General features: G+C 55.1%; 1 protein-coding gene across 5 annotated transcripts; it reads left to right on the top strand.

Annotated features, from left to right (window-relative positions):
• The first annotated feature begins 422 nt into the window (after window positions 1-422).
• MFGE8 (milk fat globule EGF and factor V/VIII domain containing) lies at window positions 423-16,313 on the top strand. 5 transcript variants are annotated; one of them, XM_064267116.1, is made up of 10 exons: window positions 424-554; window positions 4,154-4,279; window positions 4,618-4,749; window positions 6,947-7,128; window positions 7,628-7,783; window positions 8,496-8,640; window positions 13,962-14,149; window positions 15,224-15,379; window positions 15,474-15,653; window positions 15,960-16,313. In XM_064267116.1, the coding sequence occupies exons 1-9, from the start codon at window positions 482-484 to the stop codon at window positions 15,615-15,617; spliced, it is 1,302 nt and encodes a 433-aa protein (XP_064123186.1). In that variant the 5' UTR covers window positions 424-481; the 3' UTR covers window positions 15,618-15,653; window positions 15,960-16,313. The 5 variants fall into 5 exon arrangements, with proteins under 5 accessions (XP_010592139.1, XP_064123186.1, XP_003413831.1 ...); XM_003413783.4 differs by having other exon boundaries at window positions 13,965-14,149; window positions 15,474-16,313; XM_010593835.3 differs by having other exon boundaries at window positions 15,474-16,313.
• The last annotated feature ends 2,868 nt before the right edge of the window (window positions 16,314-19,181 follow it).

Below are 19,181 nucleotides of genomic sequence, written 5' to 3'. Positions count from 1 at the left end.
GCACGGTGTGCTAATAATTTGATATTGCCAATCTGACTAGTGAAACCTGATGCTCAAAATAGTCTTAATCTGCATTTCTCTTTTTATAAGCAAGGTTTAGGATCTTTTTCTAAGTCTAAAAGTTTTCTTTTTTTTCTTTTTTTAACTCCTAAGAAAACTTCCTGTCTCCCGAGCTCTTCCCTGCGCAGTCCACTGACGACCCGGAGCCTTGGACGCTGGACCCGGGGCCTGGTCACCCGCGGGACGCGCGGTGCCGGGTGTGGCCCGGGGGGAGGCGCGAGCCGCTGGCCCCTCGGCTGCCCCGTTTCCTTCCCCGCCGCGGAGCCCCGCCTTAGGGCCGCCTCCCGCCGGCCTGGGCGGAGCGCGGGGCCGGTGGGCGGGGCGGCGCTGCCCGATTTATCCCAGGCCGGGAGGAGCAGGAGTCAGAGCCCGCCAGTCGGATCAGCTGAGCCGCCGGCTCCCGCGCCCCTCTCCCCGCAGCATGCCGGACCTCCGCCTGCTGGCCGCGCTCTGCGGCGCGCTCCTCTGCGCCACTGGTCTCTTCGCCGCCTCCGGTGAGTGCATCCCGCCGCGCGCCCGCGCGCCCGCTTTCCGCGCCGCTCGGAAGTTCTCCCGGGCGCCCTCCCTCCAGCTCCAAACCCAAAATCAAAGACCATTGCCGTCGATTCCGATTCATAGAGACCCTATGGAACAGAGGAACGGCTGGTAGGTTCGAACCGCCGATCTTCCGGTTAGCAGACGAGCACTTAATCACGGCGCCACCAGGGCTCCTCCTCCACCTCCACTGTTTACAAACTTCGGCGAAGCGCCGGGGGCTGTGCGGAGGGGCGGCTTTTGGCTGCGCCCGGGCGGAGGGAGGGACGGGCGTTGTCTCTCCTGCTGTCTCAGCGCCAGTGGGTTTTGGGCAGTGGTGGAGGCACGAGGACCCGGGGCACTGGGTGACAGCCCTGCCGCTCCCAGGGATGTGGCTTATACACAACAAAGGAATCCGCTGTGTTGGGCCTCTCTTTTCCCATCTGTGAAAAGAGGCCACTGAACTGTGCCTGACTCACAACCCCTTCCACCTGGAAGATTCCAGGACTGTTGTATTGTCTTCTTCAGCCAACTTTGCCAGCATCTCTCTCCCAGCCCCTTCCCAGCTAGATGGGTCACTGTTTTTTTTTTTTTTTGCGTGCCCACTTGGAGGTGTCTCGGCAGTTACTGAGGGGCTGGGGGGGAGTGGGCGTGGGCTCTAGGTGGGATTCTGGAGGGGCTGAGAGCCCGGAAGACACCTGGAAAAGGGCTGCCTCCTGCTGGAGAGTGTCCTGGCTTCCTCCCGCGGCCTTGGCCAGAGCTTTATCTCCCCTGGTCCTCCTCCGCACCTCAGCTGACAGCTGGGCCTCCTGCAGCCTGCTCATGGTGGTGCCTTGGGCTGGAGGGGCACCGGTGCTGTCCCACTCCCTTCACTGTGGTGCCCCGTCGACCCCTCCACGGCTGGGAAAGGGGTGCCTTTTGCAGGGTGAGGGCAAGAACTTGTCAGGCACACCCTCCATCGTTTTCTCATAGAAATAGGATTAGCTGAAGTGAGGGGGTCACAGCTGGGCTCTGGCTCTGTGCCCTGTGACCAGTGTGGCCCCTAGACCTGGAGCTGAGCCCTTAAGGCCAGTCCAAAACTCCCATGGACTTGGGAGCTCCTGGCCCTCCCCAGCGACCCTGAAAAGATGGCCTAGTCCTCAGAGTCCCCTTCCACTCCTGCTGTCTCCCCAACTTGAGCCCTGGGGAACTCCTCCCAAACAGCAGGACCCTGAAATCCCAAAGGAGATTTTGCAGAGGGTGATCTGACTTTTCCCAGAAAGGGAAGGCACCTTGTGTGCTCTGCACAGGTGGCCTAGCCTTTGTCAATAGAAGACCTGGTCAGGTCTGGGACATCTTTCCTTTTCCCTTTCTTTTTCCTGCTGCACTGCTTTGTCCTGGAGGAGTATGGTGGGGGCTGGAGGGTAGAGGGTGAGCCTGGGAGGGAGAGGAAGAGGAGTTGGACCATGTTGGGACAGGAGCCCAGGACTCTAACCATTCCCAAGCCTGTCATAGCCTCCCAGGTCGGGGAGGGATTTAACCTGCTATTTAAAGCCAATGACTAATAGCTCCTTGGGAGTGGCCTTAAGCTCCTAAGTCCTGGGCTGAGGTGGAGCTCTGATAGCTCATTAATGGTGCTGTCTTCCCTGGAGAGGTGGCCTGAGCTCTCTGGTGCTTTGGAATTTCAGGAGGGCCCTCCAGCCCGAAATGGGGTGAACCTGGGGGCAAGCAGAAAAGATTGCTCATATCTTGCCCCAAATAACTGATTTGGGCGTAGGGCCTGGGCCAGCCTTTCTGAGTGTTAAGATCAGCCAGTGGACCCTCCTTAGCCTGGCAGACCCAGGGGGCTGCAGTTCACTGGCTGGTACCAGAGTCAAGGGACTGGGGACAGGCTGGGGTGAATTGGGCTTCAAGCCCAGCCTTTAAGGGACTCATTATTATTTTTTTTAAACTAATTTTTATTGTGCTTTAAGTGGAAGTTTACAAATCAGGTCAGTCTCTCATATGAAAATTTACATACACCTTCCTATACAGCCCTAATTGCTCTCCCTCTAATGAGATAGCATGGTTCTTCCCTCTACTTTCCTCGTGTCCATTTGGGTAGCTTCTAGCCCCCTCTGCCCTCTCATCTCCCCTCCAGACAGGCGATGCCAACATAGTCTCATGTGCCTCCTTGATCCAAGAAGCTCGTTCTTCACCAGTATCATTTTCCATCCCATAATCCAGTCCAATCCCTGTCTGAAGAGTTGGCTTTGGGAATGGTCCCTGTCTTGGGCTAACAGAAGGTCTGGGGACCATGGCCTCCGGGGTCCTTCTGGTCTTAGTCTGACCATTAAGTCTGGTGTGTTTACGAGAATTTGGGGTCTGCATCCCACTGCTCTCCTGCTCCCTCAGGAGTTCTTTGTTGTGGTCCCTGTCAGGGCAGTCATCGGTTGTGGCCGGGCACCATCTAGTTCTTCTGGTCTCAGGCTGATGTATTCTCTGGATTATGTGGTCCTTTCTGTCTCTTAGGCTCATAATTACCTTATGTCTTTGGTGTTTTTCATTCTTCCTTGCTCCAGGTGGGTTGAGACCAATTGATGCATCTGAGATGGCCACTTGCTAGCATTTAAGACCCCAGACGTAGGGACGCATTTTTGAGTGTGGGAATGGGGACGCTCTTGAGCGTCCTACATATACAGTCATTCAGATCCAAAACCTACATAAATGTTTAACTTACCCTGACCATGCTCCTGCTCTTCCTTCTGTGTTCTCCACCATGACTAATAGGGCACATCTGTCACACAGGTTCCCAGCCAGAAGTCTCGGTGTCCTCCTTCTTCTTTAGTCCTTGCTGCGCGTGTCTCTCAAATCTGGCCTTCCTCTCCCACCAGATGCCTGTGACAGCTTCCTTGATGTTCTCTGGGCCTTCCACTTCACCCCCTCCAGTCTGATTTCCACCCTGCAGCCAGAGGGATCTTGCTGCAGCTACAGGATCCCTCCCCACCCCAGGGGAGCCCAGCAGCACCTCTGCAGATGGGCTCTTTTCACCATTCTCCTTCCTGGAATTGGAAGTGGCTTTTCTACTTTCACCTCCTGCTTGAAAATCACTGTGATTCTTTGTCTTGGTGGACAAGGGTGGGGAGGCAGAAGGACGGTTAAGAGCCACCAGTCTGCAGGATGAAAACTCTAAATTGTCATTCTTAAGGTCCCTGCTTGTCTGTCACCAGCCTACCTTTCCAGCTGTGTCTTAGTGTTGTCCAGCACACAATGCTCTTCCATACTTCTACTAGTCTTCAAAATGTTCTTTCCTGCTTCCCCAGCCTGGCATGCTCCCACTCTATCTTCTAGACCCAGCTCCTCTCCTCTGCAAGAACTTCCATCTCCTTGGCAGAAATCATACTTTCAATCGCCCCTAGTACAGGCTGCTTCTGCTAAGGCATATGGCACCTTTTCATGTTGTGTTGACCTGCCCACTTCTTTCCGATTCGCTTCATGAGACCTGGACCATGCCCGATTTCTGTTTCACGGCCTAGCACGTCCATGGTAATTGGCCTCCCAAATGTTTATCCAATGAATGACTTGCTGTCACTGAGTCAGGTGACTTCTGTCACCATTGCAGGTGACTTCTGTGACTCCAGCCAGTGCCTGAATGGTGGGACCTGCTTGGTGGAAATGGACAATGCCCCCTTCTACTGCCTCTGCCCTGAAGGCTTTACGGGCCCCACGTGCAATGAGACTGAGAAAGGTACCTGCCCTGGGCTGTGCCTGCCATGCCACACCCCCAGTTCCAAGTCGTAGGGGCCTTGGGCTACTGCGCTGTTCCTGAAGTGGGCGGTGGGCTTCAGCACCCTGTCTTGTTGGCCAGCATTACCATGGAAACCCCCAAGCCACTTGGAAAACTGGGTGCTTCCCTTATTGGGCTGATTCATCTACACGTGACCATCCTTTGCAGATTGGGGTTGGGAGAGAGGTGGACAGTGGACTGAATTTGGGTGGTGGGTCCTTTTGGACTAGGCACATCTGCTACCCCATCTCTGTCCCCAGCATCTGCCTGACCACCTGTCCATTTTACCTGCCTCCCAGGTCCCTGTTTGCCAAATCCCTGCCAGCACGATGCCAAATGCAAGGTAATTGACGACTTGCACCGAGGGGACATCTTCACCCCGTATATCTGCAAGTGCCCTCAGGGCTACGCAGGCATCCACTGTGAGACCAGTGAGTATCGGGGTATCTGCTTGTGGGGGTGGACCCTGACCTCCAGTCCTGGCGTCACAGGCCATGTGCTGGCCTTACTTCCTGTGTCTAAGTCTCCTCAGGGTGAGGGTGGGGCAGAGCCTCAGTGAGGCCAAGCGGGGACACAGGATCCTGTTGTCCTTCCCCAGCATCTCTCCACTGGCTGTCTCTCCTGGGGCTGCAGGCTAAGCCCTATGTTGCTCCAAGGGAGGAGGGATTGTGGTGACCCCCAGAGGTCATGGGAGTGCTGTTTGCTGGGGCAGCCTGAAGCAGACACAGAGCTCTGAAAGTTTTGGGATTTTTCTACCCAGGGAGGAAAGCAAACACGTTTTTAATCCTGCCCAGAGGTCGGTAAATCAGGCTAGTCCTTGGGGTCTGACAGATCCTGGCCCAGATCTGAACTGTGGCCCCATCATGGAGCTGGGGGAGGAGGAAGCAGCCCGGGCAGTGGCCGGGCTGTCAGAGGCCCAGCGTGTGCAGAGGGACTGACCTGCTTGACTATCCGCTCGGCCACATAATTGCCCTGGGTGGGTGCCCAGCCAACATGGCCAGCAGTGGCTCTCCAGGGCCCCTCCCACCCTGTGCTCCCGTCCAAATAGGACTCTTCCCGGCCTGCTCTGGGGTGGCTGGGCCCACATCTGGGCCCAGGGATGGGTGGAGTTGGGGTTGGGGTCCCAGTTTCCCTAAGTCCAGTGGGTCAGGCCCTAAGTGTCTCAGGTGGGGGGCCAGGCAGCCCTCCTCCAGGCAGATGTGGGGGTGGACTCTGCGGCTTGCTGAGTTACAGGAGGAGGGGGCTGGGTGGGGCTGGCTGTGCAGGAGCTGGCCCTGGGAGAGGGCAGGTAAGGGGCCCCGCATGCCCTTTCCCTCAGAGGAGACGGCACCCAGGGCCTGTGCCTTGGGCTGTGGGCTAAGACCAGATTTGTTTGAGGTCCTGGTGGGTGTGTGTGGAAGCGGTGGGGGGCCTGCTACTGCAGACAGAGCCTAGTGTGGGGCCAGCTGGGCAGACTAATTACCATGCTGGGAGCTGAGGTAACCATGGGTGTACCTGAGCTGGAATTACTCACTAAGCCCTCTTCAAACTCCTTGGCCCTGGGTCTGCCCAGGCTGGATATGTGGCACCTGGGCAGAAGGCAGGAGACAACCACACAGGCAGGGGATCCCCCAGAGGGACCTTTGCTTGTTATGTGGAGTGCTTCCTGGAGCCAACAAGGACCCCGCAGGACCAAAGAATGCACAGTTTGGGCCACTCTGTGTGGTGTGGGCTCAGGGGTGTGAGAACAGACTGGGCTCATCTCTCTGATCATCCTGAGTGCCTCTGCTCCTGGGCGTCTGGCTTTACTTCTTTGTGTCTCACCTTCTCATGAGCCTGGGCTTTGGGAGGGGCTCAGCAAGAGTGAGCTGTCCCTGGTTCTCTGCCTGGAAGGGGGACCCCTGGGAGACGAAAGAGGAGGCTCGGCCCATTGGTGGGCCTGGTAGCTGGCCTGAAACTCCTCCCCCCCATCTGGTACCACATCGCTGCGGTAGTGGTAAGGGTGATGGTCACAGATGGCTGGGCCAGGATGAGCAAGTAGGAGAGCAGAATGATTTTCACACCCCACCTGAAAGCTCTGGCCAGTGGAATTCTAGAAAACTCTAGGCAGATTTTCTTATTGCTTTATGTGCAGTGCACATACTGTTCCCTGCCGTCTGAGGTGCCCCTTCTCCTGAAGCCCCCTCCTCCTGGGGAAGCCAGGGGCAGGGGTGGAGTTGGGGGGAGATGAGGGAGAGGGGCTCATACTGCTATTATCTCCTGCCATCCCACCCTCCACACCAGACTAATGCTGCCAATGGCCTATAGGGGTGAGACTGCTGGCCAGTCCTGGCAGTCCCATGAATGCTGGCCTGGCCTGCCTCCTGGCAGCCCTGGGTCTCAGCCCTCCATGATTCTGTGCAACGTCTCTCTCTCTCTCTCTCTCTCTCGCCCACATCCCAGCCTCGTCGTGCCCCTCTCACCAGTTCCCCCTTCTGTCCATCATCTGCATTGTCCCTTTGTGGCCCCTGGTCTGGGTGAAGGCTCTGAGGTTCTCTTTGGCTCTGGGTCCAAGAGAGGCCATACTGCCTTACTTTCTTGTCCTCTGGGTCCCAGCTGGCCCTGGTCCCTGCCGGTGGCAGCCTGACTGTCATCTTCCTCCTTCTTCAGGGTGCACCATGCCGCTGGGCATGGAGGGGGGTGCCATCGCTGACTCACAGATCTCTGCCTCCTCGGTGTACCTGGGCTTCATGGGTATGCAGCGCTGGGCCCCGGAGCTGGCCCGTCTACACCGCACGGGCATCGTCAATGCCTGGACGGCCAGCAACTATGACAAGAGCCCCTGGATCCAGGTGTGGACAAGTGACTAACGGGCCCCTTGAGGGATGGCCCTGAGACTGGATGGTGGAGGGCCTGGCCATGGAGGGGAGAAGGTGGGATGGGTGGGCCTGCACTGGGGGGCCACCAGGGGAGGGTTCATAACTGGGGTCTAGGTAGCAAGGTAGCAGGTGCCCACAGGTGAAGGGAGAGGAGCGTACATGTCTGAGTGGAAAGTAGTGTTGGGGGCCAGGCTGTGGCAGCGGGGGCTGTTTGCCATGGAGTAGGGGTCTTGCCCCTCGTTGTGTGCTTCCATGAGCGCTGAGCCCAGAGCCCTATGAGGACCAGATAAAAAGTCCCCTGCCAGGGCAACATGCTACCCCTGTCACTCCCTGGGAAAATGCAGCCACCCCTCCTTTGTCCTGCTTGTGTTACCTTCTCTCAGTTCAGGGAGTGACAGAGGTGGGTTGGCCTGGACCTTGGACAGAAAGAACCTGGGAGATGAGGGTACCGCTTTCTCTGTCCCCTGTCCAGGTGAACCTGCTGAGGAAGATGTGGGTGACGGGTGTGGTGACGCAGGGCGCCAGCCGTGTGGGCAGTGCTGAGTACCTGAGGACCTTCAAGGTGGCCTATAGCCTTGATGGGCACAAGTTCCAGTTTATCCAGGATGCAGAGGGGCTTAGAGATAAGGTGGGGCTTGTTGGGGCCCTAAAGAAGGGCTGTGGTTAGCACTCCCTGGGGATCTAATGCTGCCTGAGGGCCCCCAGTGAGGGGAGGGTACCCTGGGCAATTAGCCATGAGGTGGGCCTTCAGGTGTGTCTTGGTTCTCAGAAATTAGGACACCCAGATTGTGCCCATGTGCTATGGTTGAGAGATAAGAATAGTGAGACTCAGAAAGGTGAAATGGCCTGTTGAGGGCGGTGGTAGAGCTGGATGCATTCTGAGCCTCCAGGGCCACCGTGTACAGTTGTGCAGGCTGTAAGTCGCTCAAGGATGCCCTTAGCAAGTGGGCACCATTCACAATGTAGACATCACATATTTGTATACTTAAATCTGTCAGAAAATTGTCATAATAAATGAAATAACTTGAGCAAAGAATGTCTTTTTCTAATTTGCATAGAGGCACTCTATAGGTTAGAGGTAGCTCTGTGTGAAAGACAGGGCTGTATGCCTAGGATCCCATGATGACCAAGGAGGGTATAAGAAGGGGGATCTGTGTTGGGGGCTGTGGGAAGGCCAATGGAAGGGCTAATATCCAAGCTCCTGCTAGCTCTGCTAAGTCCCTCCCAATCTCGTCTGTTTGTGCCCCCTGCAACCCAGAGCTGAAGAGGAAGGTGAGGCAACCCCAGGAAACAGTACTGCCCACACTGACTGATTCCTTTAATCTGCCCTTCCTTCCTAGGTGTTTGTGGGTAACGTGAACAACAATGGCCAGAAGACCAATCTGTTTGACTCCCCTTTGGAGACGCAGTATGTGAGGCTGGTCCCCGTGGTCTGCCACCGGGCCTGCACTGTCCGCTTCGAGCTGCTTGGCTGTGAGTTGAATGGTAAGTGCCAGGGGCTGTGGCCAGCTTTAGGAGATGGCCCTTTCCTGCTCCCTCTTTTCTCAGCCGTGCTGAGCTGGGCAGGAAGCAGCAAGGCCCAGGGACCATGAGCAGGAGATGCACAGTAGAGGGCTCACCTGGCCATCAGCGGTCTTGTTCAGGGGTTTGCCCTCTGCCAACCCGTGGCCCTGGGCATTGTAGTTGGTAGAGGAAAAAAAACATTGCCTCAGTGGGATGCTTTGCAGTTTTCAAAGCATTTTCACTTATTTTGGTTGGTTCTTTGAGCTTCTAGAACAAGTAGCATTAGTTCTGTTTTACAGATGTTAGCTCTATGCAGGCAGGAAGTTTGTTTTATTTACTGCCACATTCCAAGTGCCTAGAACAGTGCCTGGCTTGGTATCTGTCAGTTGTCAGTTGCCATGGAGTTGATTCTGACTTATGTCAACCCCCTGTATGTGCAGAGTAGAACTGGGGATTTCAAGGCTATGACCTTTTGCAAGCGGATTGCCGGGGTTCGAACTGACAGCCTTTTGGCTAGTAGTCAAGCGCTTGTCCATTTGTGCCACCAAGTGACTCCTTTAATATCTATATAAAAAAAAAAAAATTGCCGTCAAGTCGGTTCCAACTCATAGCAGCCCTGTAGGGTAGAGTAGAACTGCCCCATGGGGTTTCCAAGGCTGTAATCTTTACGGAAGCAGAGTGCCTCATCTTTGTCTTGAGGAGCAGCTGGTGGGTTAAAACCGCTGACCTTTTGGTTAGCAGCTGAGTGTCTAACCACTGTACCACCAGGGCTCCTTTTAACATCTATTTAAAAAAAACAAAAACCAAACCCGTTGCTGCCTAGCCGATTCCAGCTCATGTTGTTATTGTCGTTAGGTGTTATCCATTGAGTCAGTTCTGACTCATAGCGACCCTATGTGCAGCTGAACAAAACACTGCCTGGTCCTGCGCCATCCTCACAATCAGCGTTATGCTTGAGCCCGTTGTTGCAGCCACTGTGTCAGTCCATCTCATTGAGGGTCTTCCTTTTTTTTTGCTGAGCATCTCCTTTACCAAGAATGACGTCCTTCTCCAGGGACTGGTCCCTGCTGATAATATGTCCAAATTGCGTGAGACGAAGTCTTGACATCCTTGCTTCTAAGGAACATTCTGGCTGTACTCCTTCCAAGAAGTTTTGCTCATTCTTCTGGCAGTACATAGTATATTAAAAAAACAAAAACCAAACCCATAGCTGTCAAGGTGATTCTGACTCATAGTGACCTTAAAAGACAGAGTAGAACTGCTCCATGGGGTTTCCGAGGCTGTAAATCTTTGCTGAAGCAGACTGCCACATCTTTCTCTCACAGAGCGGCTGGTGGGTTTGAACTGCTCACCTATCAGTTAGCAGCCAAATGCTCAACCACTGCGCCACTAGGGCTCCTTAGTACCTATAAAACCCAAACCAAACCCATTGCCACTGAGTCCATTCTGACCCTATAGGACAGAGTAGAACTTCCCCATAGGGTTTCCAAGGAGCAGCTGATGGATTTGAACTGCAGACCTTTTGGCTAGCAGCCAAACACTTAACTACGTGTGCCACCAGGGCTCCAACATCCATAGAAGTGCTGAATAAATATTTGACGAATGAGGAATGAATGAGGAAACTGAGGCTTAGATAAATTATTTATCAAGGGCACACAGTTGGTCGGTATTAAAACTTTGACTAGATCCCTGGGCTTCTGACACCCACCCTTCCAGTGATTCCCCTCCCCACCCCAACCTCCTATATATAGTCTTTATTCTAGAGAAACATGGACACTTCCAGGGCCATAGGGCTGAAACTGGTGCTTTGGCTGCCCTTTCCAGGGAGCTCCTCCGATGAAGAGGTGGGAGAAGCAGACAGGAACAGATTTCAGCTGAGCCAGGAAAATCTCAACATTGACTTAGTCTGGAGCAAAGGGGCAGGGGAGGCCAGGTGACCCAGCAGGTCTGCTCCATCCTGGCTCTGCCCAACTTTCTGGAGGGCTGCCTATTTCCCTTCCTTTGCAGCCACAGTGCCACCTCCTGGCCACAGGTGGAACTGCAAGGTTCACTAGGCAGAACTGTGGAGCAGGTAGGTGGCTCGCTGATTTGCTTGCCTTAGCCAAGACCTCCCTCCCTTTCCGCTCTCCTTTTCCACTTCAGAGACCACCCAGTACCACTCAGAGCTGAGGTCTCTGCCTGGCTGGGTTTAGTCTTGTGCATGTATGTGAACTTAAGTGTTTTCATGTGTTCCCTCTCCTGGGCTCACTGCCTTTTGAGCTTTCTAGTTCAAGTGGTGAGTAAAAGACTGCTGTCTGCTAAAAGGAAATCCAGGCAACTGGTGGTTAAGCGCTCAGCTGCCAACCGAAAGGTTGGCGGTTTGAAGCACCAGCTGCTCTGTGGGAGAAAGATGCAGCAGTCTGCTCCCATGAGGATTACAGTCTCGGAAACCCTGCGGGGCAGTTCTACTCTGTCTTGTATGGTGGCTGTGAGTCGGAACCGACTCTACGGTGGCGGGTGGTAAAGGTGCCTGGGTGGCACAAATGGTTTGCTCTTAGCTACTAACCTAAAGGTCGTAGTTCAGACCCACCCAGCAGAAAGGCCTGGTGAACTGCTTCTGTAGAGATTACAGCCAAGAAAGCCCTACGAGGGAGTTCTACCCTATAGCACATGAGGTTGCCATGAATCCGAATTGGCTTGATGGCAAGTGCTTTGGTAAAGAACAGAGCCAAGCAAGTCTGTGGGAGCCCACCCTGTGTTCATGTCCCTGAAAACGGGTGCCATCCACCCTGGTGGTCTGAAGCCTTTGGCTGTGTTGCCTGCATGACCGTATCACAGCTGGCGCCCTCGTAAGGCCAAGAGTGGGAGAACATCAAGAAAAGGGAGGAAGTGAAGCCACCCTGTCTACTTCCCTCTAGGACTGCGCTGTCTCCTTTCCCCAGCCACGTGAGAAGCTTGGAAAGAGTGTTCTAGGCAAAGGAATCAGTGAGTGCAAAGGCCCTGGGGTGTACTGAAGGCTAGAAGGAAGGCCTGTGGGGCTGCAGCCTAGAGAGTGAGGAGAGCTTGGTGGGTGATGAGGCTGGAGAGGTGGTTGTGGCCAGACCAGGCGGCATCTTGTGGACCATTTTAAGGTTTGTGTCTTTATCCTGAAACGAGTGGTAGTTCTTGTTTGTGGAGTGCTAACAGGACTTGATTAGATTTGTGTCTAAAGAGTTCCTTTAGGCTGTGTGGGGAGAACGGGGCAGAGGGGACACCTGTGAGAAGTTACATAGTCATCCAGCCTGAGGTGATGTGGTGCTGGCTTGGATCAGGGTGGGTGGATTAGAGTCCTCCGTTCCACATGTGGACCACAGGACAGCAGTACCAGCATCACCCAGAAGCTTGCTAGAAGTGAAGATTCCTGGCCCTTCCTAGACCTGCTGAAACAGAATCCTCATTTTTATAAGACCCCCAGGTGATCTGTGAGAAGGACTGCAGTGGTACTTCCTAATTTTACAGATGGAGAAACTGAGGGGAAGGGACTTCCCAGGGTCACATAGTGAGTGCCGGAGCAGGCATGTAGCTGGGAGTCCTGGCTTTTGCCCGGGTACCCTTTCCAATTGCATCTTACCTGGAACGATGTCCAGCTTCCTGGGGGAAGCCCAGTGTTGGGAGGAATGAACTGCTGAAACAAATGATCTGTGGAAGGGCCCACCTGGAGCAAATGCTGCAGAACTGACGTTGTCTTCTGCAGAACTGCCCAGGCTTTAGGCTGCCTCAGGCTTCCCCAGGTCTGGAGCCAAGAAACAAGCCACCTCCCAGCCCAGCAGCCAGTCTTTGTGGGAGGAGGGTGGCGGTTACCTGGTGCAGCGCCGTCACCAGGAACTGATGGTGCCATTGGCAGGCACATCAACACACAGGAGGCAAATGTCTTTAATGGCAAGGGTGCAAGCATCCTGGGAGACAGTGAGATAAAGCACCACGTAATACAGCCTGCTCCCAGGACCTGCCCCACAAATTCCCCAGGGGGCCAGATAGTCATGGAGCAGGGATTCTGCCAGGTGTGGAACACACCTGTCATTCTTCTGGGAGGTTTCTCTCTTGCTCAGCCCCTGGCCACTTACCAGGTGCTGGTGATTAGCATGGATCAGCAGGCACATTCCTGAGTGTTTGGGGTGGGCCGGAGTGAAACAGAGGCCAGCTCCTCAGGAGCAGCCCTCACAGGTCTCCCGCACCCCGGAAACCGGAAAAGTCTGCTGTGTGTGTGAAGCCCTCTGGTAGACACCGAGGGAGGGGCTGCTGGGGACAGACACAGGATCCTGGGTCCCAGCACTGCTCTGACTTGTATGGACTGGGAGCTGCTGGGGGCAGGAAATGCATCCTTGTCATCGCTAGGTGGCCACAAGGCAGGGCTTCACATGTTGGTGGAGTGCGTGGATGGTGCAGATGACATCACGGTGTGGCATGGTGGTTAGGAGTTTGTGTGTGTAACTTGGGCACAGTTCTTAATGTTTCTTGGCCTCAGCTTTCTCATCCATGGAATGGGGTTAGTAGTATCTACTTAACCATTTTGGTGGCAGATTAAATGACTTTTAGTAAGCACTGAATAAACAAGTGGTTGGGGTTGCTGTGAGTCAGAATCAACTCGACAACAATGGGTTTGGTTTTAGGTCCCCGGGGGCACAAATGGTTTGCTCTTGGCGACACAATTTGAGGTTGGCGGTTGGAACCCACCCACCAGCACTGTGGGAGAAAGGCCTGGTGATCTGCTTCCGTTAAGATTACAATCATTGAGAACCCTCAGTTCTACCCTGTAACACATGGGGTTACCATGAGTCAGAATCACTCAATGGCAACGGGTTGGTTTTGGCTTGCTATTAAAGTTCTTGATGACACTTCCAGGATGTAGCAATATAGATACGACTGCACCGCAGAGGAAGTGCTGTGAGTCCAGAGGAGGGAGAAGTCCTGGCCAAGTGAGGCGATCAGGACAGGCTTCCCAGAGGCAGTGTCTTATAAGTCAAGCCTTGAAGGAAGGTGGGAGGTGGTGGAGCAGGGGCTGCCTTGGTGCTGAGGGAGAAGAGTGGTGCGTGAGAAGTCTTGGGTGATCCGTGAGGGGCCAGTTGGGGGTGGGAAATGTTGGCTGAGGTGAGGAGAGGACAGAGGGGTTTGGTGGGACAGGCAGTGAGAACCATTGGCTGTGAGAGGTGGAGGGAGCGTCTTTCTGTTGTCTCAGAGGATGCCAGGGGCTGATCCGCACACAGAGCGCCTTACCTTGCATGCCCTGTGCTCACATCCTGGGGAACCTGTGGATCCCAAGATCTGGTGACAGCTCCCGTTGCTAGCAGGATGCTCTGAACCCCTGGGCCTGAAGGACAACACCATCCCCGACAAGCAGATCACGGCCTCCAGCATGTTCAAGTCCTGGGGCCTGAATGCCTTCAGCTGGCATCCCTCGTACGCGCGCCTGGACAAGCAGGGCAAGTTCAACGCCTGGACCGCCCAGAGCAACAGTGCCTCCGAGTGGCTGCAGGTGGGGTCTGGCCCTCGGGGGTATAGGGCTGGGGTTGGGGGCTGGGGTTGGCTGGGGCTGCCATCTTTGACCTCCGCCCGGCCCGGGCTTCTGCCCCCTAAGAGGGTTTCTGAAAAGCCTTGTTTTTCTCTGACTTTCCCCTTTTTTCCTCTCACGTGCCCCACCTTTCTCCTGATCCTGTAACACCAGAGAGAGCCAGGTGAGGGGACAGTGCTGTTTCCACCAGGGCTCTGCTCTAGAGAGAAAGAGAGAGAGTGTGTATGTATATTTAGGGATACAGCCACCTCCATTAGCTACCCTAAGGTTGAGAAGGCTCAGCCTGAGGCCAGCAGGATGGGGTGGAAGAGCGAGACCTGGCCCAAGCATCTCAGGACTTCTGCCTGAGCAAAGAGCAGATATTTGACGCAGTGTTGAGTATCAGAAGTAGAACAGCCCTTGGATTTGGTTGAAACCTGCAAACACACAAGAGAGTCCTGGAAAACTTGTTTTATAGATGAGGAAACAGTTCCAGCAGAATTAGGAGTTACGTGGAGCTTATGTGCTGGTTGACTGTGAGTTGGGTTTGGAACCTAGGTTTTGGGACTGTCTGACCAGGGGCAGCTGGCAGGTTTCCCAGGGTGGTCAGGGATGACAGAGACTGAAGCTGGGGATGGAAGGTCTGTCTCTAGGCCCCCAGGAGCCCACTGTGGAGCTGGGTTCTATGAGCTACCTGCCTTTGGGCACCCTCAGCACCAATGTAAGGCTTGGGACAGCCCCGTAGTAGGCCTCTACAGCAGTTACTTCCCCTGTAGGTTTGTGGCCTCTCCTGACTGTCTTCCCATCATACCCCAGTACAGGTTTGAGGCAGGGGTGGGACAGGGGTTGGCTAGGGCCCAGGCTCTGAAATTTGAGCTTCATCTGCAGTGAAGTGCCCAGCACTGTGTCTGGCAAAGTAGGTGGTATTATTTATGCCCATTTTAGAGATGAGAAAACTGAGTCTCAGCTAAGTGAAGTAGTAGGGATTTGAGCCCCAGTGTGTCTGCCTCTTTCCACCTTCGTGGAGATGGTCCAGGGAAAGAAACTGGTCTTTTGTAGATTGACCTGGGTTTACGGAGGCGGGTGACAGGCATCATCACCCAGGGGGCCCGCGACTTCGGCTACATCCAGTATGTGGCAGCCTACAAGGTGGCCTACAGTGACAACGGCCAGAACTGGACCGAATACAAGGAACACGGGGCTGAGGACAGCAGGGTGAGTGTCCATCTGCCTTGCTGCCCTCCCTTGCCACATCCGGGTGCCTGGGGGCCTGACCTGGGGTCCTCCTGACGCCCCCATCTGCTTCCAGATCTTCCTTGGCAACTCAGACAACAACTCACACAAGAAGAATGTGTTTGAGACGCCCTTCCTGGCCCGCTTTGTCCGCGTGCTGCCCGTTGCCTGGCACAACCGCATCACCCTGCGCGTGGAGCTGCTGGGCTGCAAGGCGTAGCCCACCCTGCTGCTCGGTGGAGAGACTGGACAGGCTGTGAGGACATGGGGAGGACCAGCCCCCTCTCCTCCCCTTTAGTGGGCCACCGGGCCCTCTGCCTCTTCCTGTTGTAGCCAGAGCAGGGGTGGGGGAGGGGCTGGGGTGTCAGAGGAGGCGCCACCAGGCAGTCACCCCTCCTCCCTCATTCTGACCCTTAACCTCCCACAGGGCGGGGGGGAGGTTGGGGCCACTCTCATGCCACTCTGTTTTCTTAGGCACTGTAGGAGCTGAGTGGGGCCGGGGTGGACGGTAGTGTTCAGGAGGGGGTGCAGGTTACCTGTATTTCCCCCTCCCTGGTCCCAGGTACTGGTGCACCGCAGAGGGCCTCATGTCCACCCCAGACCCTCTTCACAGAGCACATCCCTGGGCCCTGGAGGAAGGCCCCAGGCGCCAGGCTGGAGATAATAGCTCCGCCCCCCAGAGACCGGAGAGGCCACCTATCCCCCAGTCACTTCCCCCTTATCTCCCTGGAGACCTCTCTTGACCCTTATCCTGAGGCCTGGAAAGAGACAGATGGGGTGGGGTGCCTCCGGAGAGAGCCGGGAGCAGGGTTGGGGAAGGCGGTGGGGTGGCTGGGTTGCGGGGGGCACCCCTGCTTGTTCTTCACCTGGAGTACACACAGGCAGCTTCCAAAATATATTTATGTTATCCACTGGGCCTCTTGCTCGTCATTGCTTCCTGGTAATGGGCTTTGGCTTGTGCTGGTCCCTCCACCCTCAGTTCTGCCTGAGCCCCAGCCTTCTTTGTGTTTCCTGCCCAGCTACAAATAGCTGAACAGCAGGAGGAGGGAAGACATCATTGGGGCTTCCCACTCAAGGGTCAGGATTCGCTGGGTGGTGCAGCCGCTTAGCTGCTCGCCTGCAAATGGAAAGGTTGGCAGTTCGACCTCAGCCAGAGGTGTCTTGAAAGAAAGACTTGGCCATCTACTGCTAAATCAACCATCAAAAACCCTTTGGGGCACAGTTCTACTCTGACACACATGGAGTCACCATCAGTTGGTGTCAACTCCATGGCAACTGGTTTTTTTAATTGGAAGGTCTGGACTTCCAAGTCCTGGAGGCCTGTCCTCTTCCCCTTAGTGCTTCCTGCATCCCCGTGGGGCTCAGGAGCCCAGAGCTGCTGCCTCACTTGTTAGTGTGGTCGGGGCCCAGGGAGTGCCTGGCATGGAGGCTGTCTTCACCAACGTCTCGTCCGGCCTTTGCCCCCTTCCCATGCCAGGAAGATAGCTGCTCCTTTTCCCCTTCAGCAGTTTCATTTTCTCTGCCACCGGAGAAGGGGGCTGGAGAAACTATTAGAAACAGGGAACCTGGGCTGCTCCTGGGAGGTTCTGGGGTAGGGGGCAGTGTGGGGTAGGAAGGAGGCGAGCACACTGGGAGGCCACTGGTGTGTTCACTCCAGGGCTGGAGGACAGCTCTGCCCTCCCTGGTGTGGGGCCCACCCGGAAGTGGCCAGTAGGTGAAGCAGAGCGGGCCAGAGCCCTGGGGATCTGGGAGGGGGGCTGGCCGACAGGAGGGACTGACTAGCTAGGACAGGGGCTTATGGAGCCATCCTAGTATTCAAGGTTTGGGATACAGAGTGAATTTTTTGGGCCAAATTTTGGGAGCCACAATGAGATATGCCTCTGGGCTGCTGGAAGGAGGGTGAGGGCTTGCTGGAACCTCATTAGGGAAACGAGTCTGGAAATGGCTCTTTCCTGAAGGCTGCTGTTGCCAGGGCTTTGTGGCTGGCCAGGGGCAGAATAAAAGGCACAGGCCTTTTGAAATAGGGGTGTGGAGATTCCTGCCCCTCAGGGTCCCTGAGCTCACTTGGTTCTGTCTCTGAGCTCTCCCCAAGCTGCGTGGATTGGACTTGGTGTCAGTCTTGGTGGTTGTGGCCTCAACTCCCTTCTGAAGCATTCCCTACTCCAACCCTGTTCTAGTCTCCCTTGGGACTAGCAGACAGCAGGAGAGGCTTCTCTCCCTAGAGTCTCTGGCCCTGGGATGCTTCTGCCTCCCCAGTAACTGTGGCTTGAGCCTTGTTGGAACTTGAGAATCCTTTGCAGAAGGGGCAACTGAGAGCCCAGGGAAGTCAGGCCTGAGCTTCACTCCTATCTGTCTACTTTCCTCTTCTCGCTGCATTGAGTATTTTCTGTGGGCCAATCTCATCAGACCACTGGCTTTTCTGGCTGGTGGGCGGTGGTTACAAGGCCCCCCTCTGACCCAGGAGGCCTAAGGTGATGCTGGAATCACTAAAGCCACCCTTAGTCCATTCCACCTCTCACCTTTGCAGCCTTGGAAGTGTTGGCCATGTATGGCCTTGCAGAAATTTCCACTCCTGGAACCCTGTGATGCTATCTGGGGTCTCTTCACCCCTCCCCCCGACTCCTGACCCATCTTTTCTGGGCTGCTTCTCTCCCTGGACGGTCTCTGTGTCCACGGCTTTCAGCATCACCTCCGCGTATTTGCTTTTGTATTCTGACTGCAGTTCTGAGAGCCAGGGTGGAGAACTCCTGCTGCAATAAGACTGACTTCTTTGCAGTGGTCAGTGCCTGTTGACCTTGCCTCTCCCAGGACTCCAGTTTCCTTTCAGTCCCTGATTTAAATATAGTGGAGTGATTAGGAGCTCAAGGTCTCAAATCAGATGACCTTTTTGGGCTCAGTGCCCTCATCTATAAAATTGAAAAAATAGGATGATTCCATGGCATTGTGGGCACCAGGTGAGATGAGGCACACAAGCACAGGTGCATAGCCTGGCCCAGCAGAGGCCGTGGAACAGCTGGCCGTGCTTGTTAGAGAAGCTTGGAGAGCGTCCTGATGGGTGCTTGTGTCCTATTTATTGCCCCTCCAATCCATCCTGCGCACAGGGTCAGACATGCCGCTCTTCCCTGCAGAGGCACTGCCCCTGGCACACTTTTGCCTGTCAAGCCTGGCATTTTCCCTCTAGTCCACTCTGGCTCTGGTAACTCTGCTCCCAACAGCACACACCCACCCACCCACCCAGAGACACACCCACACACAGAGACAGACACACAGTCCCTGGGTCAGAAAGTTAAGCGCTCCACTACTAACTAAAAAGTTGGCAGTTCAAACCCACCCAGAGGTGCCTTAGAAGAAAGGCCTGGCGATCTGCTTCTGAAAGGTCACAGCCTTGAAGACCCAGTGGAGTGCAGTTCTACTGCGCAACACGTGCCACCCTGAGTAAGAATGGACTCCACAGCCATTGGTTTGTTTGTTTGATATGTGCACACACAGCTGTCTTGAGGTGTGTTTGGGAAGAGGCTCTGGGCTTGGAGACCCCATGGCTCATCTAGCCAAAGCTGAAGGGCCCCCTTAGATTTTTCTTCTGAGGAACAACAGGACTGTCCAGGCCAGGGCCCCCACTGGTCCGGACAAGAAAGAAAACACCCTGTTCAAACAGCCAATCTGGGAGGGGGCCACCCAGATGGTTATGCAGGGCCTCCCCTTCCCCCAAGCCACTCATTCAAGCTACACTTCCTGGGGGCAGCATGCACTATGTGCTTGGCACTGTTAGTCTTGCTGATGATTT

This window comes from Loxodonta africana, chromosome 13, assembly GCF_030014295.1.
Source record: "Loxodonta africana isolate mLoxAfr1 chromosome 13, mLoxAfr1.hap2, whole genome shotgun sequence".
NCBI classification, from domain to species: domain Eukaryota; kingdom Metazoa; phylum Chordata; class Mammalia; order Proboscidea; family Elephantidae; genus Loxodonta; species Loxodonta africana.
Note: the sequence above shows the minus strand (reverse complement) of the source record. Positions and strands in the feature narration are given on the sequence as shown.

Bases quoted from the DNA above. Each gene is read 5' to 3' on its own strand.
- MFGE8 (XM_064267116.1), top strand. From the start codon at position 482: ATGCCGGACCTCCGCCTGCTGGCCGCGCTCTGCGGCGCGCTCCTCTGC. The intron at 555-4,153 runs GTGAGTGCATCC...TCACCATTGCAG, and splicing joins TGGTCTCTTCGCCGCCTCCG to GTGACTTCTGTGACTCCAGC. The intron at 4,750-6,946 runs GTGAGTATCGGG...CTCCTTCTTCAG, and splicing joins AGGCATCCACTGTGAGACCA to GGTGCACCATGCCGCTGGGC.